The 27,199-nt window shown below is 31.6% G+C and overlaps 3 protein-coding genes across 7 annotated transcripts in view; 1 reads left to right on the top strand and 2 right to left on the bottom strand.

Annotated features, from left to right (window-relative positions):
- Window positions 1–23,269, bottom strand: part of LOC130641512 (uncharacterized) — a 37,467-nt gene extending 14,198 nt beyond the window's left edge. The window contains exon 1 of one of the 2 annotated variants that reach the window (XM_057448336.1): window positions 22,053–23,269. In XM_057448336.1, coding sequence (XP_057304319.1) covers window positions 22,053–22,342 — 290 coding nt within the window. In that variant the 5' untranslated portion in view covers window positions 22,343–23,269. Of the gene's footprint in view, window positions 1–21,780 lie in introns of both variants that reach the window. The other variant, XM_057448334.1, reaches the window with a different exon arrangement.
- On the bottom strand, window positions 570–27,197 carry LOC130641504 (uncharacterized). 4 transcript variants are annotated; one of them, XM_057448321.1, is made up of 21 exons: window positions 27,084–27,197; window positions 19,740–19,790; window positions 16,863–16,986; window positions 16,520–16,695; window positions 14,639–14,769; window positions 14,021–14,073; window positions 13,835–13,929; window positions 12,166–12,259; window positions 11,626–11,749; window positions 10,808–10,934; window positions 10,192–10,287; window positions 7,510–7,679; window positions 4,810–4,937; window positions 4,317–4,482; window positions 2,556–2,626; window positions 2,308–2,385; window positions 2,116–2,224; window positions 1,640–1,707; window positions 1,398–1,483; window positions 903–1,041; window positions 570–820 (listed from the first exon to the last, which is right to left on the bottom strand). In XM_057448321.1, the coding sequence occupies exons 2-21, from the start codon at window positions 19,787–19,789 to the stop codon at window positions 662–664; spliced, it is 2,244 nt and encodes a 747-aa protein (XP_057304304.1). In that variant the 5' UTR covers window position 19,790; window positions 27,084–27,197; the 3' UTR covers window positions 570–661. The 4 variants fall into 4 exon arrangements, with proteins under 4 accessions (XP_057304304.1, XP_057304303.1, XP_057304305.1 ...); XM_057448320.1 differs by lacking the exon at window positions 27,084–27,197 and adding an exon at window positions 23,264–23,356; XM_057448322.1 differs by lacking the exon at window positions 16,863–16,986 and having other exon boundaries at window positions 27,084–27,138.
- On the top strand, window positions 24,694–26,045 carry LOC130641514 (uncharacterized). The gene is made up of 2 exons (XM_057448338.1): window positions 24,694–25,466; window positions 25,611–26,045. Exons 1-2 carry the CDS (start codon window positions 25,178–25,180, stop codon window positions 25,664–25,666), a joined length of 345 nt encoding a protein of 114 aa, XP_057304321.1. The 5' UTR covers window positions 24,694–25,177; the 3' UTR covers window positions 25,667–26,045.
- Window positions 27,198–27,199: the final 2 nt, after the last annotated feature.

A 27,199-nucleotide genomic window follows, 5' to 3' on the forward strand; every position in this document is an offset into this window, starting at 1 on the left:
ATTATGTGTGTGTATAGCTACAATGCACTCCTCTACTTTTCTAACAACACACGTTTAATAATTTAAATATAACGTCATCTACCGCTTATGACGTCAGATAATGCAGAAATACAAAATGCTGTTTTTAATCTGAGCGTCCAATTCATGATTTTAATTTTTCATTAGTATTTCTCACGTGTTTTCTTTTTCTCATACTTTTTAACATATAGTCAGTTAAAAAGATAAATGAGCATTTTATTGCTTATTACGTACAATAAATTAAGACTAGTCGTTGCCCGTTGAAAAATCCACGGATTCGCCAGTCCTTTATATTTACCCATCGCAACAGGATAAAAATATATCGCATTTGACATTTGTGTTCCGTAACATCATTTTCTATCTCAGCGGGGGGGTCCACACAGAAACAGACAGACGACGGCTATTATTATAGAGATATGAAAGTGAAACATCGCTTGTCGGTACGCATGCATGCGCATGCGTACCAACAGCCTCATTTTGGAATTAAACCTCGTTTAGAAAAATTCGATTCAGTGACAAATAAACTTATGTTAATTAAAAGAGCATGTTAATTAAAATATTAATTAATATATATTTATTTAGCGCAAAAATATTTAATTATAAAACTACAAATATAACACAATCTACAAAAGATATCCTTCTTTCAGTTTGTACAAGCGATCCACTTGCCAACGAAGAGATTTTTGTAATAAACCGTAAACTCGTTTAAAAAATGGGGATCTGAGCATTTTATTTGAATACTAATACGATTTTCTGTTTTTAACACAAGCAGTTCGACTAACGCTAAAGATTCTTTGTCCGTCTAAAGAAAGATACAACACATTAGAATATCACCAAAAGCTTTTTCAAACATCTAAAAAATGCAAAAATTAAATTTTACTTACTGCCTTTGCGTAGAAAAAGAACGTCCAAGATGGAGCGCTCTGAGGACTAGAAGCCATTAACTGAATTCCCGCATCGTTCATGACTGTAATAATTTCCTCGTGTTTCGGTGGAACTGTTAGATCCTCAGTTGCGGTGGTGCTAAAATAAACAAAATATTGTTCCACATCATTTTTACCCCCCATAGTAACTAATACTAGTTACAAGAAGTATTACTTTATTGTAATATTGCAGACGCAAAATCTTTAATAGTTTATAGTACAGGCTACTTAAAAAAGAGTTTGCAAGAAAAGGCGGAAGCGGTTAAAAAGCTTTGTTGCGTCGAAAAAGAAAGTAATGCAGCGATTTGGATATAAGCAACTAATAGATTGCTCTTCAATAGTCTCCCCTTCTATCGGTCATCCATTAAGCTTAAAACTTCAAAAATGATCGCCTAAGCAACTAACTAACAAAAATGAAATAATATAACGAAAAAGGCACAATCCAGAAACTCATACCATGCAGAAAATGATTTCCAGTGGAGCTGATAGTCTGTACCATTCATGCGATAATTTGTATCAAGTTGAAGCCCTTCATCTACATCCTAAGACGTAAAAATCATCATTACATTCCGAAATTTGCGTTATTTTTTGTTAATATAAACATGATTTTACATAAAAGCTGGAACTATTAAGGAAAAACACCTATATAAAACAATAAAAAAAAGGTAAAAAAAAAAGCAAAAAAAATATGTTCTTACAAGGAGATTACCAACAACAACAGAAGTCTCCTTTCGATTTAGATAACTATCTTCTTCTGGTGGAGATTCTAGAACAGTGGACAATGTTAAAACTCGAAGAACTTGGTTCTGAAGTACTCCTGATTGTCTTTAAAGCCATCACTAGTGATCACAATTGTTATTTCAATATTAGAGTTGTAAAAGTTTACTTGTCAATTATAACAGCAGAATTAGGACTTCGGATCTAAATCCATACTCTTGAAACATACAAATTTTTGCTGACGTTTTTTTTTAAATTTAGCGACCTTCGCGGGCCGTTAGGAAGTGATCATTTGAAATGACAGAAGTGACCATTCTTTTGTCCATGTTTGAAAAATGAGGAAAAAAACTGCCTTTGTTTCATAATTTTGTTTATGGTTGCAACCTTTCATTCCATCATTGCTAAAAAATTATGTTTGCACCTCCTAAGCCACATGAAAAAAAATGAAAATGCTCACCTTGAGGTTTCGTGCACTCTGTGACGTCATATTGACCACGGGCTGTGAAAAACGACGAAGGTTGGTCGTATAAAATTGAGAGTGTGTTAAACTCAACGAATCGAAAGTTCTGTTTAAAAGAGAGATATAAAATAAAACGCTAAATCAACACAAACAGAAATAACTGAAAGTTTTTATGTGTGCGTAGATTACCTTGTTGGATATTTGTCTTTTTAAATTTATTGAAGGATTCGTAGACGTGTGGTAGCTTGACATCACTACCGTTTTTGCCTAAAATCAAAAAAGGCGTTAAAAGATCTGTGCCAAAAACAACAGAAAATAGAAAATGCCTGAAATTTGCATAGAATAATCAAAATCTTCAGAAAAAAAAGACCGAAAGTAACAAGCAGAAAAGGTTAAGTTTGAGAAATTAATTTAAAGGTTCCAAGTTTTTTGCGTACCTCTTGTACGTTTTGTAACAGTCTGTAATAAAACAACGCTCTATCTCGAATGTCCATGTTATTTTCTTTATCTGAAATAAAACAAAACAACAACAAAAATCACGACGATGTCAATAGCTACACACTCTTAACAAACAGACTAAGTTTTCTGTTTAGCCTCATTGCTGTGTAATTGTACAAAGAACTCAAGCAGATAATTTGCTTATGTGTTACTTATCACAGTTATTAGTACAAAATCATTTCGAGGATTAAAAATAAGCTAAGTGATAAAAATGTGCGCCAGGTAAATTTTCTACGATAAAATATACAATTGCAATCATAAACAAGTAAGTGGGATGCTGACAGAACTGTACTTTTACTCAATACCTTATTCTCTTCAAGAGAAGAATACCATTAACAAGAATAATTAGAAATTAAACCAAGCTCGTTTATTTTGGTTTGAATGAAAAAGATTTTGGGGACTAAACTATAAAGGCTGCCAAACCCAAGAAAATATAATTTTTACCTTTTTTAAAAAATACTTAATGAAAAAAACTTAATAGAAGGAGAAACAAGCTTACATCTTAATGGTCACACGCGAATATCAAGCATAAGCAATGAAATAATGAAATTTTTAGAATAACATAAACGAACGGACGGGTCCTTTCATTCATACGTCACTTCGCCATCACGTATGATCAAAAAAATATTTGTAGGTAATTAGGTCGTTTTAGGCGCGTTTCCAAGCAACCAGATTTTCTTTGTGGGTGGAACGAAATGAAATTTGTTGATAATAATCTCTTTTTAAATTTTAACACATTTATAGAAAAATGTAATGATACATTTTCAAGAAACACAAAATTAGTTGATTTTTGCCTAAAATGACGCCATTATGATTATTTCGAAAATCCAAAATTTGTCACTTTTTTGCATTTATAGAAAAGTAATTTTTGTTAAAAATCTAATGAATTAGCAGTGATAAACGTAGATAATTATAAATCTATTTTTAGCTAACTTTGGACCGTTTTAGGTTCGTTGCCTAGCAACCAGACTTTCCCCACATATTGGACCAAATGAAATTTGTAAATAAATGACCTGCACTAACATTTTAGATTATTCATAAATAATGATAACTTTTAGAACTCACAAAACCCTACTTTGGAGCCAAATTTTGAAGGTTAAGCCCAAAATGGCGCCATTATTCTTTTTAAAAAAGTCACTTCCTATTCTTAAAAAAATCAGAAAAACTAATGAGCTAAACCAGAGAAAAGCTGTGACGTAAAGACGAACGTACGTCCCTACAGTCCGTCTTGTGTAAAAATTTGTAAGTAATAATAATAATAACAGATCACTTTGTTATTGCGTGGGACAAAAATAAGACGAGGAGAAGTAGTTGTTTACCTAGGTTTATGATCTTCTTTAATTTTGTTAAATAATATCATGCAGTAAGCCATTCATTTTTAGAGCGCATGGCGCCTAATATTTAAACCTAGGTACTTATTTGATTATAAATACTGTGTGAAATTCCATGATTACAAATGCTGTGTGAGTCTTTTAGTCTATACTTGTGTAGCTAGCTATTTAAGGTGTTGCCTGCTCCTTATTTGAAACTTTATAAGTGTTTAATTTGCAGCAACACATATAAACAACGACGACATCGGCGACAACAACAACAATTACAACGACGACATCGGCGACAACAACAAATATAACGACGACGTCGGCGACAACAAAAATTACAACGACGACGTGACAGTTGAGGCTAGTAAATAAAAAAAATACCAATGCAATACTGCAGGAGATTCCCGAGCGCATTCTGACATTCAGGTGGTCGTTTGAAAAACAACTTCATCATCGCTGTCAACAAATTAAGCTTGACAACAGGTGAATGCTCTTCTTCGATTCTGTCTACCAACTCTTCAAGATGGTACGGACTAAAAGATATATCCTAAAACAACAATGGCAAGTGGATAAAGGGCAATGATGAAACACTCTTTAATTCTAAATTCTTTTCGCCTGATATTATAAAGAAGCTAAACCAATGCCCAATCTCAGAAAAAGAAAGAAAACAAAATAAGACCCAGGAAAAAGAAATGCTTTCACGTCACTGTTCAAGTAAAGCACAAAATAGGATGTTCTAAAACGGTACATTTTCGCACATTCTATATTTTAGACAAAATACAGTTGTATTTACAAACTTGTTTCGGTGTTTTTTACGCATCATTGTTATAGCGGGTAGCAACGCGTAAGAAGACATCGAATAAGAAATTATTACCTCTCCGTATTCGCCGTAGATCCAGATAATTGCAGCTTTTCCAAGCGCGTGATCACCCACTTGTTCCCAGCACGAGTTCAGTTCTGGTAAAACTTGCATTGCCACAGAATTATCTTTTATCATCAACTCTACGCAATTTAGAAAAAACTTTACAGAAATATTCTTTTACGAAGCTTTCCAAAAACATTTTTATTCTAGATACATTTCACAATGCGCTAGAATAACATAAACGGATGTGTGCAAAATTCAATATTTCAGCCACCTCCTCCCCATGGCATCCTGCCTTTTTGATATTGCGGTCGGCGGCGAAAAACACCTGGTACAGGCTGGTGAGCTCTGTAATGCAATTGGTTTATATCTGACATAGATAATTTATTCACGCGACACAATATATGCAACGATTTACTCTAAAGATGGCGGATTTCGTTACAAAAACATTGAACAGAAGAGGAATCCTGACCATGAAAAATGTTTAAAAAGATTGACCAAAAACGGTGAGACAAACAGTTAATATTTTTATGAAAGATGTTATTTTGGCAGATTTTCAAAAATAAAGGTTCTTTTTCAAGCTTTGCAGAAAGCATGACTTTTAGGCGATTTAGCTGGATAAGAAAAGACATGTAGCTATCTTGCTAACATGTACACAGAAGGCGTAATAAACCATTAATAAATAAAAAAAAATCTTATTTTTTATTTTTCTACTTAAAGAAACAAGTGCTTTTTCAAAAGTGTAGTTTTAGTCAGACCAGCTAAAAGCATCTTTCAATTTTAAACAACTTAACAACAAGTTTAAACTTTTGTTGGTCTGTCATGTATAACTAGCTAGCAGACACATCACACTTGTCTAAAATTTAGCCACACAAGTCACATGTAAGCTAGTTAGAACAATATCACGTTTGGAAACAAAATTTGGGTCTAAAAAACACAACAAAAAGGATTTACAGTCGAAATAACATTATCTACAGGACATATTTTGTTAAAGATCCTGAAAACGTACGAACCAAAAATTAAAATTATGTAGCTAGCTATACAATATATAACACATTTAAGTGATAAACAAGAAGACTAGTCTCTAAACTCTTGGGCCAGGCATTACATTGCTAAGGCCTTTCCTGATCACAAGTTTCTCAGGTGGTTGTTATTAGCAACTATAATTATTTGACCAAACTTTTTTTTAAAAAATGTGAACCAGATCTTGACTCTTCGGATCATGTTCATCAGTAGTGAATGCTAAAGCACACATTTCTGTTTAAACACAGTATATAATGAGATTGCTTATAAAAAATTATTCAGCCAACATTTATAAAATGTCGAAAACATATTTTATACTTAACTACCTAAGCTAGCTTTGGTTTTGCATCCTTATTGAATATATATAACTAGCTAGATGCCACAATCTAAGACTTACACTTTTCCGACAGAGGTAATAGACGTATATAAAAGCTAGCCAGCCCCCCCCATAAAATCAGCTTTATCTAATCACACGTACCGAATTTTGTTGAGAAATAATGCTTCTTAAAAGTTTTATCACCATAAAATATAGTTTCAAGGTGAACAAATGATAAAACTTTCCAAAGAAGCGTTGAAAAACAAACAACCAAAATACATCGTCCTCGCCATGTGAAGAACCAGGACTAGATCAGGTTGCTTATACTAACCGTAGAAATTGTAACAGCGAGACAAATCATTAATTATTCATATAACCAATATACTGGTTATGAAAATCAGCCTATACAAGGGTCTTGTTAGCCGTCAAGTAAGCGCTAGCGGCTTTGACATCAGGCAACAAACCCTGAGGACGACAATAATATTTCAGACTAGTAGAGAAGTCATAGTTGGCAGAGGGGTCATAACCCCCCCCCCCCCCCCCCCCCCTATTTCTAAAAAAACACTTGTCAACGAAAACTGAGATTTTACTTCACTTTAGACGAAACAAAACTAGTGTAAACACACCACCTTAAATTCGAAAACATAACAAAAAATTCATAGTGGACAAAGATCAGTATTCAAATTACGCTGACACTGCAATCTTTCTTACACCGAAGGCATTTAAGATAAATCTTTCTTTCCAGTATAGAAGAAAGTAAGTAACGAATGTTAAAAGTTGGGACAAAATATAAATCTTTAATTTTTTCTGAGGTTCAAAAAACATTCTTAAATTAAGTTTGATTCATTTTGTATATGTGATCGTGTAAATTAGCGCCACACACACAGGCATACAAACAGCATAAAACAAGAAAATACATCAAGGAGAAATTATTGAAATGACTCAAATATAATGATAAAACATCTCTTCATGCCACCCATGCCATAAAAAAAATATCTAGGGAGAGAAATCATATTTACTTTCAATTGTTCTAAAAGCTCAAGTTTTATTTGCTGTTTGTAACAAGTAGACTCTAAGATTTTTAATTTTCTCCATTTTTCTATTTTTTCCCTGGGTTTTCCTGATACTTCCTGAAAAACACAAAAAACACCTTTTCACGAGTATCTAAAGCTCGTGTTTCAATTTAACGTAATTTCTGGGGGACGTGATTTTTTTAGCTATTTAATGCACAAACACCACCAGCTGGAACAAGTAAACAACAACCCTTTTTATGAAATCACACAAAACAACTCTGCGATGATGAAAAAGGTAAAAGTCAAAAGGGTTAGCAATATTAACTTAATAATACATTATTAACTAGAGAATAAATATACCTTGTAGAATTTCCAAACAGTTCGCTGTCAAGTAATCCACTTCTAAATGTAAAATATCAATCAATGTGTTCACACATACATCCACTGAAATTTGATGATTCAGCGCAATTTTTCCAATGCATTTGATGGCCGTACATGAAATGACAAGATCTGCGTCATGGACGTACTCCCTATGATAAAAAATAAGTTTGATAATACACTAAAATGAAAAATCAAATAAATCCTTTTATCGCTGCCCCAGAAGGGAGCGGTGGTATAGTTAAAGCGTAAGATATTTACGTCATGGTATGGCAGAACAGATCTCGCAGTTTTATTTTGATTTTCAAGCTTCCTTATTCAAAATGTTGGTGGAAGTTTTGCAGCATATTTCAATTATTTCAATCGAGACAAATAGTAAGCTATGGCATAATAATAATAGACTAAGTATCCAGGACATGTAGGTTGTGAACAAATCCTAGAGGTTTTTCAGCCAAAAGATTGTTTGACTGTGAGGTGAAACCCACAACCAGTTTTCACTTTATCACTTAAGAATAATGCACGAGTATATTCTGTGAAATAAATGACTTCACCAGTGTAATGACAGGCTGTGACTTGTGTTTTAACCCTATTTATGCTGGGACGTTTAAAGGCTTTAATTTCAGAGCAGAATTCAACTACCTTTCAATAGCTTGGCAAACACTTGACCTGATGGCTATTATTTACAACATAACTAACTGCCGATTTCAGTTTATTGTTTAGAACCTTAGGCGGATTTCCATAAACGAATGTGGTCAAATCGATCGACATTCCCCAAGGGCTTATTAATTCCAAATAGCACTCAAAACCATGTTATTATTATACAAATACAACTTAGATAACTTCAGTAAAAAATTAACTCAAATCTTTGTAAAATGGAGCCAAAAACATGTTTTACTATTATCATAGTTCCGGAGTTCCTGATTTTGGCTGTTTTTAGAGACGCTGATAATCGATTTATGACTGCATAAAATTACATGGACAGAAAACATTAGACCAATTCTCATGATTGAAATAAGTAGCTAAGGTCCAAATAAAATGTCGGGTTGTGTAACACACTTTATTATTTGTTAATATTTGAAATGTGCAAAAAAAATACATGAAATGTCACTCCCCATCTCAAAAAAGTCGCCATGGTGATATAAACATTCTGCAATAAAAAATCTCCAAATCTCAGTTCACATTTTCAACATAAAGCAGCTTTCTTAACAGCAGGCAGGGTAATTTTACCTCCCTGGATATCCAACATGCAGAATCAGATTGCACAAAGAAGTTGTAGAAAATACAAAACAATGAAAATAAAAGGATTAAAAGTAACTTCGAAATATAAATAAATAAGCCAATCATAATAAACCAATCATAATTAACCAATCATAGCAAAGCAGCCTTAAAATGCTGGAATTCAGCGACTAAACCTATAGCATAGACATATATCAGTTTTTGGACGAAAACAAAACAACATGTAAAAAAATTATTATGTACTTGTCGTAATAGTTGAAATAAAATACAAATAAAAAAATATACTCAGGCTTTTTCAAAAAAACAAAAAAAAATAACTTAAATGGTAAACAGTTGTAAAGCAAAAAGTATTCTAACTGCTATTTGCAGAACAAAATACAAATACATATTTACAAATGAACCGGCAAAATAGGGCAGACAATTTTTGCTAAGAAAGGTGAATGCACGTTTTTTATATTTCCGATGGGTAGGTACCCAACGGGTCATAAATAATCACCAAACATTCATAATTAGCTCACTTGAAAAGTTAATTTGAGAAATAATGAAACTGTGTTTGTATCACTTTAATAGAAAATTAGAATTGTCTCCAAACTATCCTCATCTTCATGTTAGTATGCATATTAAATGGATATTGAAACAGGCTTACTGTCAATAGTGTATGTTTCTTGGAATACATAAACTTTACTAATGTAGGAGTTAAGATATGACGTTTAAAATTTCTTACGCACCTAAAAAAGTTTCGGCAAAAAAATACCTTTGCACAGCTGAAAATATAAATATAAAACAAAAAAAAATTATCACAACAAAATAAATGAACAATAGGAGTGATTTCTTGCATTTTTTAGCAAAACATTGCCACGAATGATCAACATATTGTAATTTTTTAAATTATTAGGTTTAAAAAAGAAATGTGTGCATATCCACGCTCTCCACATTTGTAAATATAAAAGAACGTACCTTCTTTAGTCGAGTAAGAGCCTCTGACTTACTATTTCCAAGTAATCAGTAATTAGTATTTTCATTTTACAAGCACAAGAGATTAGATACTCTGCTTGACAGCTACACTGTAATATGGTAGGCAGTCAAGAGTAATGTTACTTTTAGTAACACACAATTGAAGTTTTTTCTTAATATATATGTTACACTTTCCTAAATGCTAATTTCCTAACAAATGCCCCTCTTCAATACAAGTCCCTCTGAGAAACGATTTTTAAATATGAACCCTGGACACCTAATCAAGCGTTTACAATTAACAATATTGTCTTAAAACGCAAGTCGTGTAAATGAAAGTTTCATTACAAGATCTATTGATTAATATATAAATCTTCATTTTCATGTTCATCACAAAATCGGCAGTCCACAGTATTTAAAAGAAACATACCTACTTCGTTTGTAAGTAAAATTTTAAGTGAAAAAATTTCTCAATACCTTAACTCCTCTATAATACTTTCCAAATTCCCTTCCGTTACTATTTCAGTAAGCACTTCAAGTTTTTTGTGTCTGACATATGTTGGTTCATTGTTTCTAAATCGAAGCAAATATAGTTAATATATTTTTATTGCAGGGAGTTCTGATCCTTAGCTTAGGTGACATGCTGCGATTTTCGTAGATTTACTTCTACAAAATTCTACAAAAAAGCAGGCTTACTAGAAGCAGGGACATATAATGTGAGAATAATTTTTAAACACACTAAAGCAGAATTATCAAGGGCACGAATTATACATTTTCCACTTCCTATCAAGTAGCATACATTCACTATAACCTGGCAAATAACTTGGAAAGTCCTTAACCTTAAAAAAATAAAAAATATATATATACAGAAAAAATATTAACATAAAAATGTTAACTCTTGCAAGAAGAGAATTTTTGCAACTTTTTCATCTAAAGATAAAAAATGCACTTTCCACTTGTTTAACCCTATGTTTTAAAAACGCAATAACGAGTTTTTTTGGCCAGTGAAAAAAAAAATAACCAAAAGCGTAGAACCTTGATGAGTTAAAACTTGCATAGTCAAAATAGTCATAGTCACAAAAAAAATTTGTACCTAAGAAAAAAGTACTTGTAATCCTCATGAAACAGCCTTGCTTTGAGTGCGGTCAAAACTGATATATGATTTAAAATGGCGTAAACAATTTCAAAGGAAGGTGAGGATAACATAGAAAGCATTGGATCTAAACAAAATAAAGAAGTAAAACAAAAAATGTAGTAAAATGTGGAGACACATTGGAGCGGTGAAAGGTATTACCATTTTTGGGTTGTGCAAATCTTCACAAGAAGATTTTCAAACCATCATCGTCAATCTTTTTTATCTTATATCGTACAAAATTACACATATCAATAATTCAATGAAAATAACATTTTTCCATCAGCCAACAAAACAATATTACTACTGCTGCAGCATAATACAATAAAGAAGCTATGATGACCATGCTTGGGGATAAAAGTACACGAAAACTTAGAAGAAATATTTCTAGGAGGAATTTTCTGCAGAACATATTTTTTAAATTTTAGACCATTAAGTTCTGCAAAAATTAAGTTCTGCAAAATTGCACTTTTTACAGCAACTCGCAAATATGAGTTCTGCAAATGTAAGCAAAAGTTGAGCAGTAGCAAAACTAAGTTTTGCATTTATTTTAAAGATAACACAAAAAACGTATTTTGCCTTATTAATAAAACAATTTTTCTTTTCATTTTTTCATCTTGGATTTCATAACAACTTTCTAATAGCAAAAACTTGTTTCATCAAAAAAAAAAAATTTAGGCTTTCGAGATATTAAAGGGAATCCTAGGTGATAAGTACATTACAAGCAAAAAAAAAGGTAGACATTTGAGGACAGTATTCACTGTGCAAACCAGACTCACCCTTAATTCGCTTATAGATGTCGTTCCGGATAAAATCCAATTTCTTTGTAAATTGAAGAAATATGTTAATTGTTGCCATGACAACTCCTTTATTTGCGTGCTTCAGTCGATCATCTAATAAATTCTAAGGGAAGATTGTGGCAAAGGAATAAGAAAACAGTAACTTGTTTAAATATGTGCTTTGGTATACCATAATTAGATTATTTTAATTTTAATTTTGAATTAACTAAATTTGATTTTAAAGAGATCTATAAATCAAGTTTTTATAGAATTTCTTATTTCCTGTGTATCAAGGTTAGTTTTTAGTGATTAATTTTTTAGTGTTTAATGCATTTCTATTCTATTCCAATTCTAAAAATGTAAACAAATTTGACCTGTCTAAAAAAATATTCCAACTCCAAGGTAACAAATCCTCGCAACATCAACTTTGTAAGGAGTACAGACAGCACATTTATAATCATTTTATATAAGTTCAATAAGGTTCAAATTCATTTCCAACAACTTTTACTATTGATACAAAAATTTAGTTTGAAATCCTACCAAATATTCTATAATTTCGTCAACCTCTTCTGTTTCATAGTGAACTATCCTTTGTAACAGCATGCATTGGCTCCATTCGTTGTATGTGGAAAGTCTGTAACAATAAGAATATCAAAAAGCAATTATAATAAAAACTAACACATAAAAAACATCAAACACCTTATTTAATTTATTATTCCTGCAGCGTGATTAGTGTTTCAACCTTGGAAAAAAAGGCTGGATTTTATGCGTTGGTTATTGGATGCTTTAAAAATTCCATTTCTTTTCCGTAACCTTTTCAAAACGTTTAATATAAGAAAAAGTATGTGACTTCCAATCAGAAAAGTCTTGATCACTGGCTTTTACGACGTCTCTGTTTAATTCTTCTTCTAAATCTTGTATACACTGTTGTGTATTTTCTATGAGAAACAGGAGTGATTTCTCCTTGGAAGTCTGCTCATCTACTTTTGCTTTCACCTTTGTAAGCTTCAGTTTTTCTTGGAACTCCTTTGCTTCTTTGATGTAGTCCTTGACCATAATGAGAGTCTCATTATACGACTGTTTAAAAGTGTTGGCATATTCATTGTTAGAAGGAGGGCGTTCAGTTCAATGTTTCTTCTTCTGTATATTCTCTCAAATCTTTCAGGAGTTTGATTACATCATTGATTTCTACAAGATTCATACCCTTAATTGGGTATTTGTATATGATATTAACCAATTAGCATTTGGTCAAAATAATATCGGTTTTCAGGTTGTAAAGTTGTACCATATCACATTTGAAGTTCACCTCTAGACGCCGTGACAAATTATGAACTTCTTCATTCACAAATTCTTAAGCAAAGTGCTCTCCAGTAGTATGCAGCTTCTTATAGTTTATCCTCTGCAAACTAGGGCAGTTTTCACACATTGATTGAATGGTGCACAGAGATTGCTTTTGACTCTGTTTGAATGTAATGTTGCAACAACGAAAAGTGAATAGGCAAGAGTTAGTAAATTTGAATTTTTGAGATCAGGTTCAAACAGCTGGCCTGATATGATTAAAGTTTGTTGATTAAATTAATTTTTGAGTAAAATTTTATTACACCATTATTTACAATAAAATTTTTAAGCTCTAATGATAATGTAATTGCAATTTACAATACATAAAATAGGATAGATGTGAAAAACTAATTACCAATCAAAACCAAAACATTACGAATATTAAGCAAAGGTCTAACTAAAGTTTTGTTATTCTATATATTACAAAACTTTACACCATGTACTAATAAAATAAATTAGGTGTAACCAGTTTTTCAGCAAAGAAAGTATAAAAATTTAACACACAGATAAATAACCCAGTAACTGAGGTCTTTTGATAGGCAGCCAAGATTTTTAAGATCTGCAGGAGAACAGTCAAAGCGGACCATTTGAAGACATTAAACAAACACAGTTTTCTGTTTTTTTTTAAATCCTGCGTTGTATATTAGACTTTTTATATGAAGCTTAGCCTTTTCAGATAAAATTTCAGACACCAAACCAATTGAAGTGTCTGATTTAGCTGCAAATCTAAAGATCAAAAATTTGAATTAACATGGACTGTGTTATTGTCATCTATGTACAGTTGAGAACACAGTTTGACCCTAAACATGACCTGAAAACCTGTATTCTTGGTTTAAAAAACATCCATATTTTAACTAAGTAAAATACATACCGCTCGAGGAAATATTTTACATATTTTTCATCAAATTTAAACCCACCAGAGTCCATCAATATTTCATCAATCGATATTAGTGCGTTTATAGAGACCTTTAAAACATATAAAAAGAAGTGTTTATCTTCATTCAAAACAAACCGTACTATTCCACACAAAAACATTATACTTTATTTTCTCTCTTACCTGTTCATCTCTATCTCTTATCATTTCGTAAAATTTTGGGAGAAGATCCAGATCTACAATACAAGTACTGTACTGCAGAGTGAAAAGTTAAAAAATAAAAACAACACTTGCTTGGCCCATTTTCCAGTCTTATTTGTACAGCTTTAAGGCCGATTTCCATTCACCAAGCTAGTTTTTCTTGCAACATAGCAGAATGTTTAAACATGTAAAGTTAGAAAATTTGTTTGTAAATACAAAACCATGCTAAGGCATTCTTTACTTGTTCTGAATTTTTGATGAAGGCATATTGTTTGTTTTAAATAAAAATGTGCAATATTATAAACTTCTCTTTTCAGCTTTATGGTATTAATGATATTAGGATTCTTAATAAAGAAACAGAAAAAAGTTATTTTGTAAAGTTGAAGTTATTAATTTCATTTAGACTACAATTAGGGAATTATTAAGAATGTTACAATGTTGAGGACATTCGAAAATTTATAAACAGATATGTAGTGATACTCATAATGCAACGTCGCCTGTAATCGCTTAAAATTCATCCAATGTAGGTACCAATGGTAGGTAATATTGTCAGATTAAAATATAAGAAATACCAAAAATAATTGAGACTAAACTATATACCTTCAAATGTTTCACGAGAAAGATGAAACAGTTTTACACCAGCGATAACAGCATTTCTTCGAACATATGAGCTACGATCAACTAGCCCACGCAAAATCGGCGACTTCATATGTTGGACCAAATTTTGAACTCTGGAATAAAGATCTTATATAATAATACGGAGTGTATGGGACGGTCATAGTGGATATCGTCATTATCCTTTGATGTCGCCGAAATTTTCTTTGAAGTCGTTGAAAAAATTATGTCTATTTTGCTAGTGGGTTTTCTTTGTTTACATCACATGATAAAAACAACTCAATTTGATTTGCTGAAATAAATTTAATGGCTAACTTTCGAAAAATGGTGTCCTTTTGCCACCAAAAAAAACAAACAAAAGAATAAAAAAGTGAAAAGTGTGTTTTAAAAAGCATATTTAAAAAGAAAAAAGTTCAAGTGAAGAAGTAGAAATGTGGAGTTAGAAGTGAGAAGTGGATCTAGATGTAAAGTAAAATTAGAAGTAGAAAATAAAGGCTAGAGTTTGAAGTCGATTTGAAATCACAAATAGTAAGAACATTGATATTTTTAGACGTTTGGTTTTTATGTCGCTGGAGCAAGAAGGCTCCCTTTTTTCAGCAAAAGCCACCTAAAAGCCTCAAATTCTTAAAGTAGCCATACTTAGCAAAATCTGCAAAAAAAACCAAATCTTCTGCCTGAGTGGATTCTTCCACGAGCCTTATTGACTAGTTTATTAATATAAATTCTTGTTTCTTGATTCCATTTAAGGACCTGCAAAGAAAATTCTGGTGCTTATGTTTTTGCTATCTGCTTAGCTGGGCAATCAGTAGATAACAATTGTGATTTTTATCAAAAAAACATAGTATTTTCCAGTATATAACCCACAGTTCAGCTTTTTTAGGGAGTTACAAACCTGATGCTTCGTATAACCCGCATAAAATTTCAATCAGTGAGTATTACTAACCTGCACCTTTGTATAACATTGTGTTAAGAAAAAAATTCCGCGCATTTTTACTCACCCAAATCATTTTATTAACATGTGCATGTGGTTGCTTTTTTCATTTGTTATTTAAGGTCTGTGTCATTATTTTTTTTCATGCTGGAGACAAGTGGGGGATGTTTAAACTTGTGAACCCTAAACACGAGAAAGGAGTGTCTAAACTAGCGACTTTCTCAGTCTTAACTTCCTTGTCTCCGATTTTCCAAAATAATAATAAAAAACATAATAATCACAGATAATTATTATGTTGTTTATTAATGTATGGAATGTATGGAACATTCTTTCTGATGTTTATATAATTTTGTTATCCATTTATATCTCAGCAATCACAGTGTACATGATCAAATAAATTGCAGCAATAGGGAGGAAATAGTTGCATGTGTCTTATTAATTGTATTTTTAATTGTATTTTTCATATTTTCAACGGTCACCTTTTGCTTGAAAGTAGAGAAGATAAAAAAGAAAATTATCATCTATACATATAATTTTAACATTTTTCAATAAAAAGTATAATTTTAAATTTCACAATAAATGACTGAAAAAAACACTTATTATATAAGCCGTACCACATTATAACCTGCACCAACAGTGAAAGTCATAAAAATGAACATATAATCTGTGGGTTATATACCAGGAAATACGGTAATCAACAAACAAGGGCACTAAAAAGCAGGGAACCCTGAAAACAAGTTTTAAATGCTATGGGAGTTGCTAAGGGCTCACAGGGATACATTTAATTTTTTGGGCCATATCTGCACTGAGGTGTTTACACCAGTGTACCCTACTTAAAAACATTAATCAAGATTTGTTGCTTTGAAAGAAACAAAAACATAAATAACACACTGTTTTACTGTCATAATTTTTCACAACAATAGCTACAGCCATACCTAATGTTTAGCATGCTTCGTAATGCCAACCCACGGACCATTGGATTAACATCATGCTGTGCATCCTTGATTAAAGTGTTCACGATGAGAAGAGCTAAGTCGGGATTAGATTCAGCATAATTAGATATATACAAATAAACTAACTTCTTTTGAACAATATCATTGGTCGCACTTGCCTAAAAAAAATAAATATTGAAATTAAAGACCAACTTTAAAAAAATGAAAACATGGACAGACATTGTTCGTTTAGATTGGGATTTAAACAGTAACAGTAAAATAATCTTGGTTAAAAATAGAATAGGCTGTGTTTAATGCTCTTATTTTGCATTAAAAATTTACTCACATTGTTTATATCAACAAAAAGTGTGGATACATCAATTCCCAGGGTCATAAAAGCAATGACCTTTTTGATAACACTCTTACACATCCTACCATCCTTTTTAGTAATTGCATTTTGAAGTTTTAATCTAAATAATAGCAAGAAAACCCTGTTGGTATTAATAATTGAGATGACAAAAGCATTAATAACAACCATTTCTTTACTTCCAATAGAGATGATACAGCAAACTTGCGTCAAATAATGTCTTTTTTTAAACAGATAAGTTCAATAAAATCTTTTGACGAATTGTGTAATTTATTAATAATTGTAATTAAAAACCTGCTTCGCTTTTTGACAAAAATTGCTACATTATACTTTTTAAAAAAATTTTTCGATTTTTTTTATCCACTCAAGGCAATGATAAAAACTAACTTTGTTATTGTTTATCATTTGTGTGTAATGTAAGAAAATTAGAAATTTGGGAACACTTAATAATGTTTCTTCAACCATCATAGAATGTGGCTATTGTTACAGGAAAGACATTAAAGGGGCTTCCTGGAAAGATATGGATAAATTTTTAACATTAGTGGTTTTTATGCAATATACTGTTATCTTTTAATTTGAAAAAGGCTATTTTGTCAAATAAACCATTTTGATATCAAGAAACCTTGCACTAAATTGATGTCTGGCATAGTTCAGTTATTATAGGAAATTTAATGATAAAATATTAACATATTTTATTTGTAGGTTATAGAATCAACGCATGATTTTTTTATATATATGTGTTATTTTTGCCTACAAAAAACCCTTAAGTTTATAAACATTTGAATTTTTCCTTTCCTTCATCAACCAAATGAGTGTGTATTTGTTTGCATTTTAACCGTAAAACACCACCACCACAGTTCATTTTAACACAGCCACGTTTTTTAACATTCTTTTAATTTCAGAAATATTTTTAAAATATAGGTCTTTTCTTCATTTGTTAAAATTTTATCCATTTGCTTACTGACATTAAACAAATACTTTACTTTTTCTAAATTTTTTTGATCGACTGTTTTTATTCATTAATTCTTTCGTTTTTTTTTTAAATGTTTCTTAAAAAGGATAAAAAGGGAAAAAGTGAACAATTGTGATACATTTTCACCAATTTGTTCATTTTTTATCATTTTCTTTATTGTTCTTGTTGTCATACAAATTATTTCTAGAATTGTTTCTCAATTTTCAATAGATGCAATTTTGATTTTCTAACAGTGTAAATAGCATAAAAAAGGTGTTCATCAAAGTGATATGAACTGATTATGACATAAATATTATTCTTACTAAGATTTTTTATCATTTTCTCTCAGATAATATATGGTAGATTTTCTATTTGGTGTTTCTGTTAACATTATATTGTTATTGACAGTTCAAATAAGGAGTTAAACAATTTCTGTATGTATATGTAATTGAAGAAAAAAAGACACATTTTTAAACTTGTGAGAGTGTTACATTTTTATCATTTTACTATTCTTTAACCACACCCTTAAACCACCCAGTATACTAACTAAAGTTTCAACTTGTAAAATTCAACTGTGTCTATTTTTTCAATGTTTTTATCATTTCACAACATTTGTGGTACGTTAAATTTTTTTACCATTTTACTTTCCTGAACTAATTGTTAATAAATTGCAATACGAACACAACAACGTGAAAAATAAATCTGAACCTGCCAAACACTTACGAGAAAACCGACAGCACAAGTTTTTATGGCGTGTCCAGTTGTTAGCACTATTAAATTACCGACAACAACGTAATTTGGAAGCATCGATGATTGCTATTAAAAATCCGTCATTAAACAATCAAATCGATACAAAGAAACTCCATTTATTCCGTTATGGTGTCACTTAAGAGTTCAGAGAATTTTAATTTTAACTTCAACCTATTAAACCTATTTAACCTATTAAATAGAAATGACGTTTTTACTTGTAAATTTAATGCATTGAGAATGGTTATAAAACCAAAAGCTAATTTTAACTTCTGTACTTTTATTTTTTTCTTTACTATTACCTTATGGCAAATGTTGATAATAAAAAAGAGATTTGCAGTCTTTACTAACTTCTCACAGATACCTACAAGTTCTGCCTACCAAAACACACCAACACTACAATGACAAAGGGTTTGGTTAGACTGGATATCCTTAATCGAGTTGGTTCTTTAGATGACTGGGAAAATAACAGGAGTAGGATGCTCCATTTGCTGACAGTGAACATATGAAAGAGGTGGGGCACCATGAGGTTAACAACAGGTGTGAGATACAGAATAAGCTACACAAAGCTAGATAAAACCATGAGGTGTGGTAATGGTAACAAAAATCACAGGAGAGGAGCTTTGGATGTAATTGAAAGAATTAGTGAAGATGGAGAACACTACTAGAAGAGGAGCTCTGGATGTAGTGTAGAAGAGTGAAGTTATATTGGGTGCACACATGCAAGTTTGTGACAATATCTTTCTCCCCAGCATCCTCACCCCATTCCACCAAATTATTCTCCTTTACTTATTCGCTGAATTTAAATTTTTGTACCTAAAGTTTGTGTTTTATTTGGGAACAACAGCAATTAAGTACAAAATATGATAAAATTTATCAACTTTAGTTTCTCTTATTAATTAACCAATAAGCACACAAATTATGTGTGCTTATTGGTTAATTAAAATAGTGAGAAAAGCCACTGCACTGAATTTCTAGCAATATTTCTATTTGATAATTTTACTGCATTGCATAAAAAAAATAACACGATAAACACAGACTTACAATAGCAATGCACATATCGAAAAGTTGTTCTGCAATTTGATAAAAATTGTGAACATGAACACGTATTTCACTAACTAATAAATAAAAAAAAATAAAAAAACTGGTTGTCTTACCTTAGTTCACCAACTTCATTTTTCTTTTCAAAATACTCAGTTGGACTCATTCTTAAATTAAAACAAAAAAAATATATATATATAGATTATCCAAAAAAAATATTAGCACCAATTTTTATAAGAATAATAATTTTTGAAAAAAAACCTAAACAATCCTGAAGAGTATTTTATATTTTATGATTAATTCCTGCATTCCTAGTTTTTAGGGGTTTTTTTTACATTGAGATGTTCTTTCTATAATGCTTACACCATTCTCTATAACAGCAAATGACAGTTTCCCTGACCCATACAATGTGTGACATGCTCTTAAAGGGATCCCAAGGAACTTTTACAAGTTGGACTCATCTGAAAGATTTGCATGAGAAATGCTAAATGATATATTTATTTTTGTTAAAACTTCATGTAACTCCAGATATAGCTTTTTAAATATTTATTTTTCTTGTCGCTCGACCGCCATTTTGGTTATCTTCGACCTTCTTCTTCGTTAAAAATTTTCATTCTAGCTCCAGTCTTTTTTAGTGGAATGTGACCCTGTTACGTATTATTTTGCTTTAATTATTACTGACTGCATAGCAAGAGCGTATACCTTCGTGCGGCAAAGTGAAAGGAAAGCTCTCTACGAACAATTATTTTTTTAAAAAAAAAATTAAAATAATTCTGCATAAAGTTTTTTACGAACAATTTTTTTTTTTAAAAAAATAGAAATAATTCTGCATATGTTCTCACAGAGCTGAGCAATCAAACGAAATATAAAATATGCATAGTTTTTATTTCAAAGGACTTTTTATTTGAGACGCAAGTTGTGCATGATTTTTATTTCAAAGAGGATTAAGGGCGGTAACAACCTTCGTAATTTGATACGGCACTCAGCATTTGCAGAGGTAATTACCGACATATTTTCAAACCAAGTACCTTCGCGTTGGCAATTATTTGACATGGTAAAATTGCGCATAAAAAGTCCCTAGGTATTGTGCGATTAGACGTGTAAAAAATAACTGAAGATATAACAGCGGAAAAAAGTATTTTTCCAGAGCACAGTTCAGTTGCCTCCTACAGTAATGCACGAACAACAAACTTAGCAAAAAAACAGTTAGTTTTTGCGCTTCAACTGCATCATTAAAAACAGTTTGTCACCAATGTAGTTTGATTAAATCATTGCAGAAGACGCTAAAATATATTTAATAAAACGTTTTTTTTTCTGCGTTGAACTTTAATATTTACGCAATTAACCATTATTTTATTTCTTATTTTTCTTTGCTTTTCTCCGGCAAAAATAATATACTTTATTTAGGAGGTGGCTAAAACATTTTTTGTATTTTGTTAAGTTTAAAAATTTAGAAGCTGCCACAAGTATTCTAATAAGTGTGAATATAGCTATATATATCGACGCTAAAAATGGCGAATTGTGAGGGTTTGTCTAATGATGGAGGTGCAGAGCAGCGTTGACGAAGACAGGATACCTGTCTCTTTTTTCTGCTCTCATGCTATGATGTCTGTCCTGCTTTTGTAACCCTGCTTATTTCAACGTGCTATCGCAAAAGGGAAAAATGATGAGTCTAGCTTACTAGACTACGTTGATGTTTGCACTACATATTGGAAGAATATCATAAAAACAAACTTTAATTAGACAGTAATTTCTGGCTCTTTCTGTATCGTAGGATGAATTAAAGTAGTATTCTTTTCTATTGATTTTTTAATATTTTTTAATTAAAAATATATCCATTTACTGAGTAACTTAGGCAACCTTGTCCCCAAGGACTGTTGAGAACAAGATTGGCAATATACTCACTTGAACATCATACCATGCCTAGGTCAACAGGTTATAGATCAGTAATTTTTACAACCTGTTTGTTGAAATAAATTATTTTAAATTTGAAATAAAAGAAATCATGCACACACCTGCTGCTAAAATATTATTTTTTTGTTTTATTGCTTAGACGGCTAGTATCATCATCATCATCATCATTCTCGGCTTAACGTCCGTTTTCCATGCTAGCATGGGTTGGACGGGGTATATTAATGACCCTCTTCCAATCTGATCTAGACTGTGTTAGATCTAAACTCAACTTCCTCTCTATCAAGTCTGTCCTTATAACCTCCTGCCAAGTCTTTCTCGGTCTGCCTCTGGGCTTTGCCCCAGGAACTATCAAGTCTCTACACTTTCTTACCCAATTATCCTCCTCCATTCTTTCCAAGTGCCCCAGCCAATTCAATCTTCTTATCTGGATAACATCTTTAATTCTACAGAGACTTAGCCTGCTTCTTAGCTCATCTGAACTCTTTCTGTCTCTCAGACTGGCATTACACATCCACCTAACCATTCTCATATCATTCCTTTCTAAACGGTCAAGATCTTCCTGCTTCACTGCCCATGTCTCACTACCGTACAACATAACACTTCTTACACAGGCCTCATACAACCTACCTTTTACCTCAATTGACAGGACTCTGCTAGTCAATAAAGGAAGTAACTCTCTAAACTTTTTCCAAGCAGAACCTATCCTGCAAGTAACACTTCTTCCAACACCCCCTTCACTGCCCAACATATCACCTAAGTAACAGAAGTTCTTAACTATCTCTAACGAGCCACTGTTGTACATCATTAAAGCTGGAAATACTTCATTCTCTAAAATTAATTTTTTTAAAAAAATCAATCATTAGTACAGAGATCGATGTGGAAATTACGTTGAATTTTTTTAACTTTGTTGCGACAGTTATTGTTTTTGGCTATGAAAGTCATTAATAATAGCTAGTAAAAGTCATTAATTTGTGAGCGCTGCTGAAATACTACGTAATAGGGTCACATGCCACTAGAAAGGACTGGGGCTAGCCTGAAATTTGTAACGAACAAGAAAATCAAAGCAGCCATCAAGACTTGTGCTACATTGATGGAATAGATTAGGCAAATAAAGAAAGCAAAATAAAGAATAAATTTCCTGAGGAATCAAAGCAAAACTAAGAAATAATTTTTGGAGGAAAGAAAACTAAGAAATACGTAAAGAAAAACAAAATTTAGAAATAATTTTCTGAGGAAACGAAGCGAAACTTGAAATAATTTTCTGAGGACACAAAGTTAAGAAATAATGTTTTGAGGAAAGAAAAACAAAAATAAGAAATAATTTTCTGGGAGGGTAACAGACAATAAGAAAACATGTTGAAATCTTTTTCACAACAACTCAGTCTTTTTCAGTAATATTTGAGTAGGTGTGCAATGATTCGCACGTGTAAATCAATATTTGTGTAGGTGTGCAATGTAAAGCGCACATGCAAAGCTCTGAGGTTATTTTTTTTGTTGCGCATTCATTTTGCGGTAGAAAGTGGGGGACGTTTTAAATCGTGAACCCCAAACACGATGATCGAGCGTGTACTGGTGTAGCGACTCTCTCAATCTTAACTTACTTTTCTACATGTCCGAAATAGTATGCATGACTATACTGTCATTTTTATATTTATTGTTCACTTTTCAGGTCATCACACGAAAAGACTGACAACTAATAAAATTACAATGAACAGAAGAGACTTACGTTGTATAATGCAGTTGTCAGATTAAAGTGGAATTTTTAAGACAGCAGTTCACTTGAGATTAATGGGTTTAAACATTTTTGATTGAAAGAGACCTGAAAAATCAGATGTGCAGGCTTAAGAACACAATTTCAACTTTTGCAAAAAAATGAGAAAAGAATTATAAGAACACTTTCCAAACCTTTTTTAAATCATGAGTATAAAATCTTGCAAGAATAAGAGATTATCATTAGAAAAACATAAAAATTGTACTTTTCTGCAATCCCTAGCCATGATGCGTACTAATTAGAACCAACCTAATCAGATAACAATAATAATAAAATATTATGTACTGATGATGGCGTTAGGCAAAAAGCTTTTACATTTTATTTTTAATAAAATATATATTTTTTTAAAATACAATAAAATATATACTAGTAGCAAAACTAAAATTATAATTTTTTAATAACTATTTACATTTATCTACATCTAAATAAAACAAATTGATAATAGAAAATAATCACTATATGGTTTGTATTCAAATTCCCTGAAATTGTTACAAATCCATATTGTAGCCTTTAAATTGGCGTATTGGCAAATTAGTAATCTGGCGTAATCTGATACAAGGCACCATTTTGTTTTAAAGGTGAACCGAGGTTTACATACAACAGAGTGTTAGAACTTTTATAGTCAGAAAGTTAGGTAGTTGTAAAGTTGATAGTCGGTGAGTTAGTGAGTTGCTACTATTCAGATGAATAGCTAGGCTAGCTGGCTAGTATTACGTTAGCAAAGTATAAGATTTTTTGATTTGATTATCTACTTTTTTTTGTCTGCATTTTCAACTTTATACTTTTATCTGCTGGCTAGAATGCTGCTTTACATCTTGTTTAGTCAGTCCTGGCGCAACAAAGTGAAAGTGGTTTCAATTTTGTTCAGGTAGCCTTGGATTAACTTTCTATAAATCTGTTTGCTAAATGTGCCATAGTATAGTTCAGCAAGCCAAATTTTTTCTATTTATATTAATATATATAAACAACACTTAAAGAAAAGAGTTTGGTAAATCCTCTGTAGCGGTTAGAAATCAAAAACAGTTACAACAGCAGCGAATCAAATCTTTTGATTGTTTTTTAATTTTCTAATAAATTAAAAAAGCAGCAATATTCGTGTTTCAGTATAATTTTTAATTCCTTTTAGTACCCTTTTTAGTACAGAAATTTATTTATGCTTAAATAACAAACAAAAGCTTCTTCACTTTTACCGTCATAATTCTTTGCTGCCAAATTTAAATTACTATGTCAGAAAAACAAAGAGTTAATGTCAACATAACTTTGTCTATCAAAACAAGAACTATGTTGGCTTCACATGTCTTTCCTAGTAACAGGAGTGTCTATTAGCAGTGGCTATTCATACGTGACCTTACTTTAATATTTTTTTTTTATTCGTATGTGACTCTCACGTATTTTAATATTTTTTTCTATTCGTACGTGACACTCACGTACTTTATTATTTTTTTATTTTTTTCTATATATGCGATTTTCTATATTTATTCTTCGTACGTAAAATCTTTTCTTTCTCGTTTCATAAAAAAAGATTTTTTATGCTTAGCATGAAAATTCAATTTGTTATGAGGAAAGTTTTAGTAGTAGAAACCAGCCTTTTCAACTTCATTACAATTTCAGAAAGGCTCGGTTAGGACTGCTTTGCTGAAGGAAGAAGATGGAGGTCGGACAGAGTTTTTCGAGCTTTGATCAGTTAAATGAAGCAATTTGTAGTCATGAAAAAGCTAATTACATTCAACTTTATGTCAGGAGTTCTTGTTCTATAGAGAGTGCAGCTAAATGTGCAACGAAAAAAAAGTATAATACCAACATAAAATTCTCTGATATTGATTATTGGTGTATTAATGGTGGCAAGAAATTTTAACAAGGTAACAAAAAATGTTAACTGTGTTACAAATTTATTATGACCCTAACATGCATGAATTTACCTTACAGGCATGTTTTGAACATTTACCGCAACAACGCTGTATAACCGATGTAGATACGTCAGCTGAAATAACAAAAATGCTTCAGTTGAAAGCAAGCAAGAAACTTATACAAAATCAAGTTTCTAAAGTAGCAGGGAAAAACGTTTTGCTGAAAGATCTTCACAATATCCAGGCCAAAATGGCAGGTAGAAGTAAAAATGACGTCGAGAGTCTTATCAGGGAAATGGGAAGTGTGCCTGGTAAGAATTTAAATTTTTGAACTGATGTACTACCTTAATTTTCGCAGCTACTTAATTTCGCAATTCCAGAAAAAATTTATTTCTGGGTATTAATTTTTAATTTTTTTAAATGACGTGAAAGATTATTGCTACATTCTATTTAAGGAGCCACTGTTGAAGTTATTGTTGACAGCGAAGATACCCAGACCTGCTTATGTTAGACGCAACCTACAAATTAAATGATTTGCGAATGCCAGTATGTTTGTTAATATGTGTAGATGCAGATGGAGAAAGCGAGATTTTGGGTGTTTGGATAGTAATGAATGAGGAGAAATCGACAATTGTCCGCATGAGTGAATGTTTCAAGAAACACAATCCTAACCATAATCAGATAGAAGTATTGGTCATTTATAAAGACATGATGGAAAGAGATACCTTGAAAGAACAGTTTCCTCGTGCATCTATACAGTTATGCTTGTTTTACACAATGAGAGCTTTCAAATGTGAGATCACGACAATAAAGATGGGCAGCCATAAAATCAGATAAACATGAAAAAGATTGTTAAGAATGCTCTTTTGTAAATATATACATTCTGTGAATTTCTCTAAATTTCTTTTAATTCCCCCAGACTCATTTTAAATAAATAAAGTACGTGAGTGTCCCGTATGAATGTAAAGAAAATAATAAAGTACACGAATGTCACGTACAAATAGAAAAAAAAAATAAAGTACGTGAGAGTCACGTACGAATAGAAAAAAAATATTAAAGTACGGTCACGTATGAATAGCCACTGCGTTTGTTAACAGCATAACATTGAAACCTTGTATACCGAAAGTCCTGCACATAACTTTGACAGAAAACATAATGCCAGATATACTGTAATGATGTCATGAGCAAACTTTGTCAAACAAGTCTGTTGGCGTAGATGTTTCAAAAAGGCTTTCTTTGATACAATTTAATTGATAAATATGTACTCAATAATGTCACACAATTCTGTAATACATTGAATGTTTTTCGTGGTCACAACGAAAATGAAATTGAAAGCACTGTTTTGGATTTCGAAAAAAGGAGTTAACAACGAAAAACACAAATTTTATGCAAAAATTGCTCAAGCTTGCCCACATGTATATTGGTGTTTTCGATGAGTCAGCACCCTCGACGTACACTTTCAATTTACTAAACACAGATATTCATAATGGTGCATATATTTGCACACAATAAACATCAAATATATAATTCTAAGCATGTGTTTTCAAGTATAAATTATGACATTAAAGGTGATGTTAAAAAGCAGGCAAGTGAAGGCAATACTCAAAGCAGGTCATTGTCCACCATGGGTTTGCTGAATTAAAGGTGCCTCTTTCTCCAACCTTATCCAAATTATATATTAGGAAGAGACAAGAATAGTGCATATTATTCTACAGGAGAGCTAAAAGGTTTACTGAAGTCACTATAATTAACATGAGCTAAATATTTATTTAAGTCCATTTTAAATGAATATTGAATAAAAAATTTTCTTGCATGTGTTTTTTTAATATTAGCTTGTAGTAGCTAACTAGCTAGCTGAAGTTCTACACTTCAGAAAAGACAGAAGAAAAGAAGAGCAAAAAGCTAGAAGAAAAAATTATTGAATATACCTTCTCAAAATTTATTCCTCTGCTAAATTTTCCCTTAAATCTACACTGCTAGAACGCCATTTTTGATCAGCGGAGACATCATGTGATCAGCCCTCCTACCCAGAATAAGGTAAAAA

This window comes from Hydractinia symbiolongicarpus, chromosome 4 (genome assembly GCF_029227915.1).
Source record: "Hydractinia symbiolongicarpus strain clone_291-10 chromosome 4, HSymV2.1, whole genome shotgun sequence".
Taxonomy (NCBI): domain Eukaryota; kingdom Metazoa; phylum Cnidaria; class Hydrozoa; order Anthoathecata; family Hydractiniidae; genus Hydractinia; species Hydractinia symbiolongicarpus.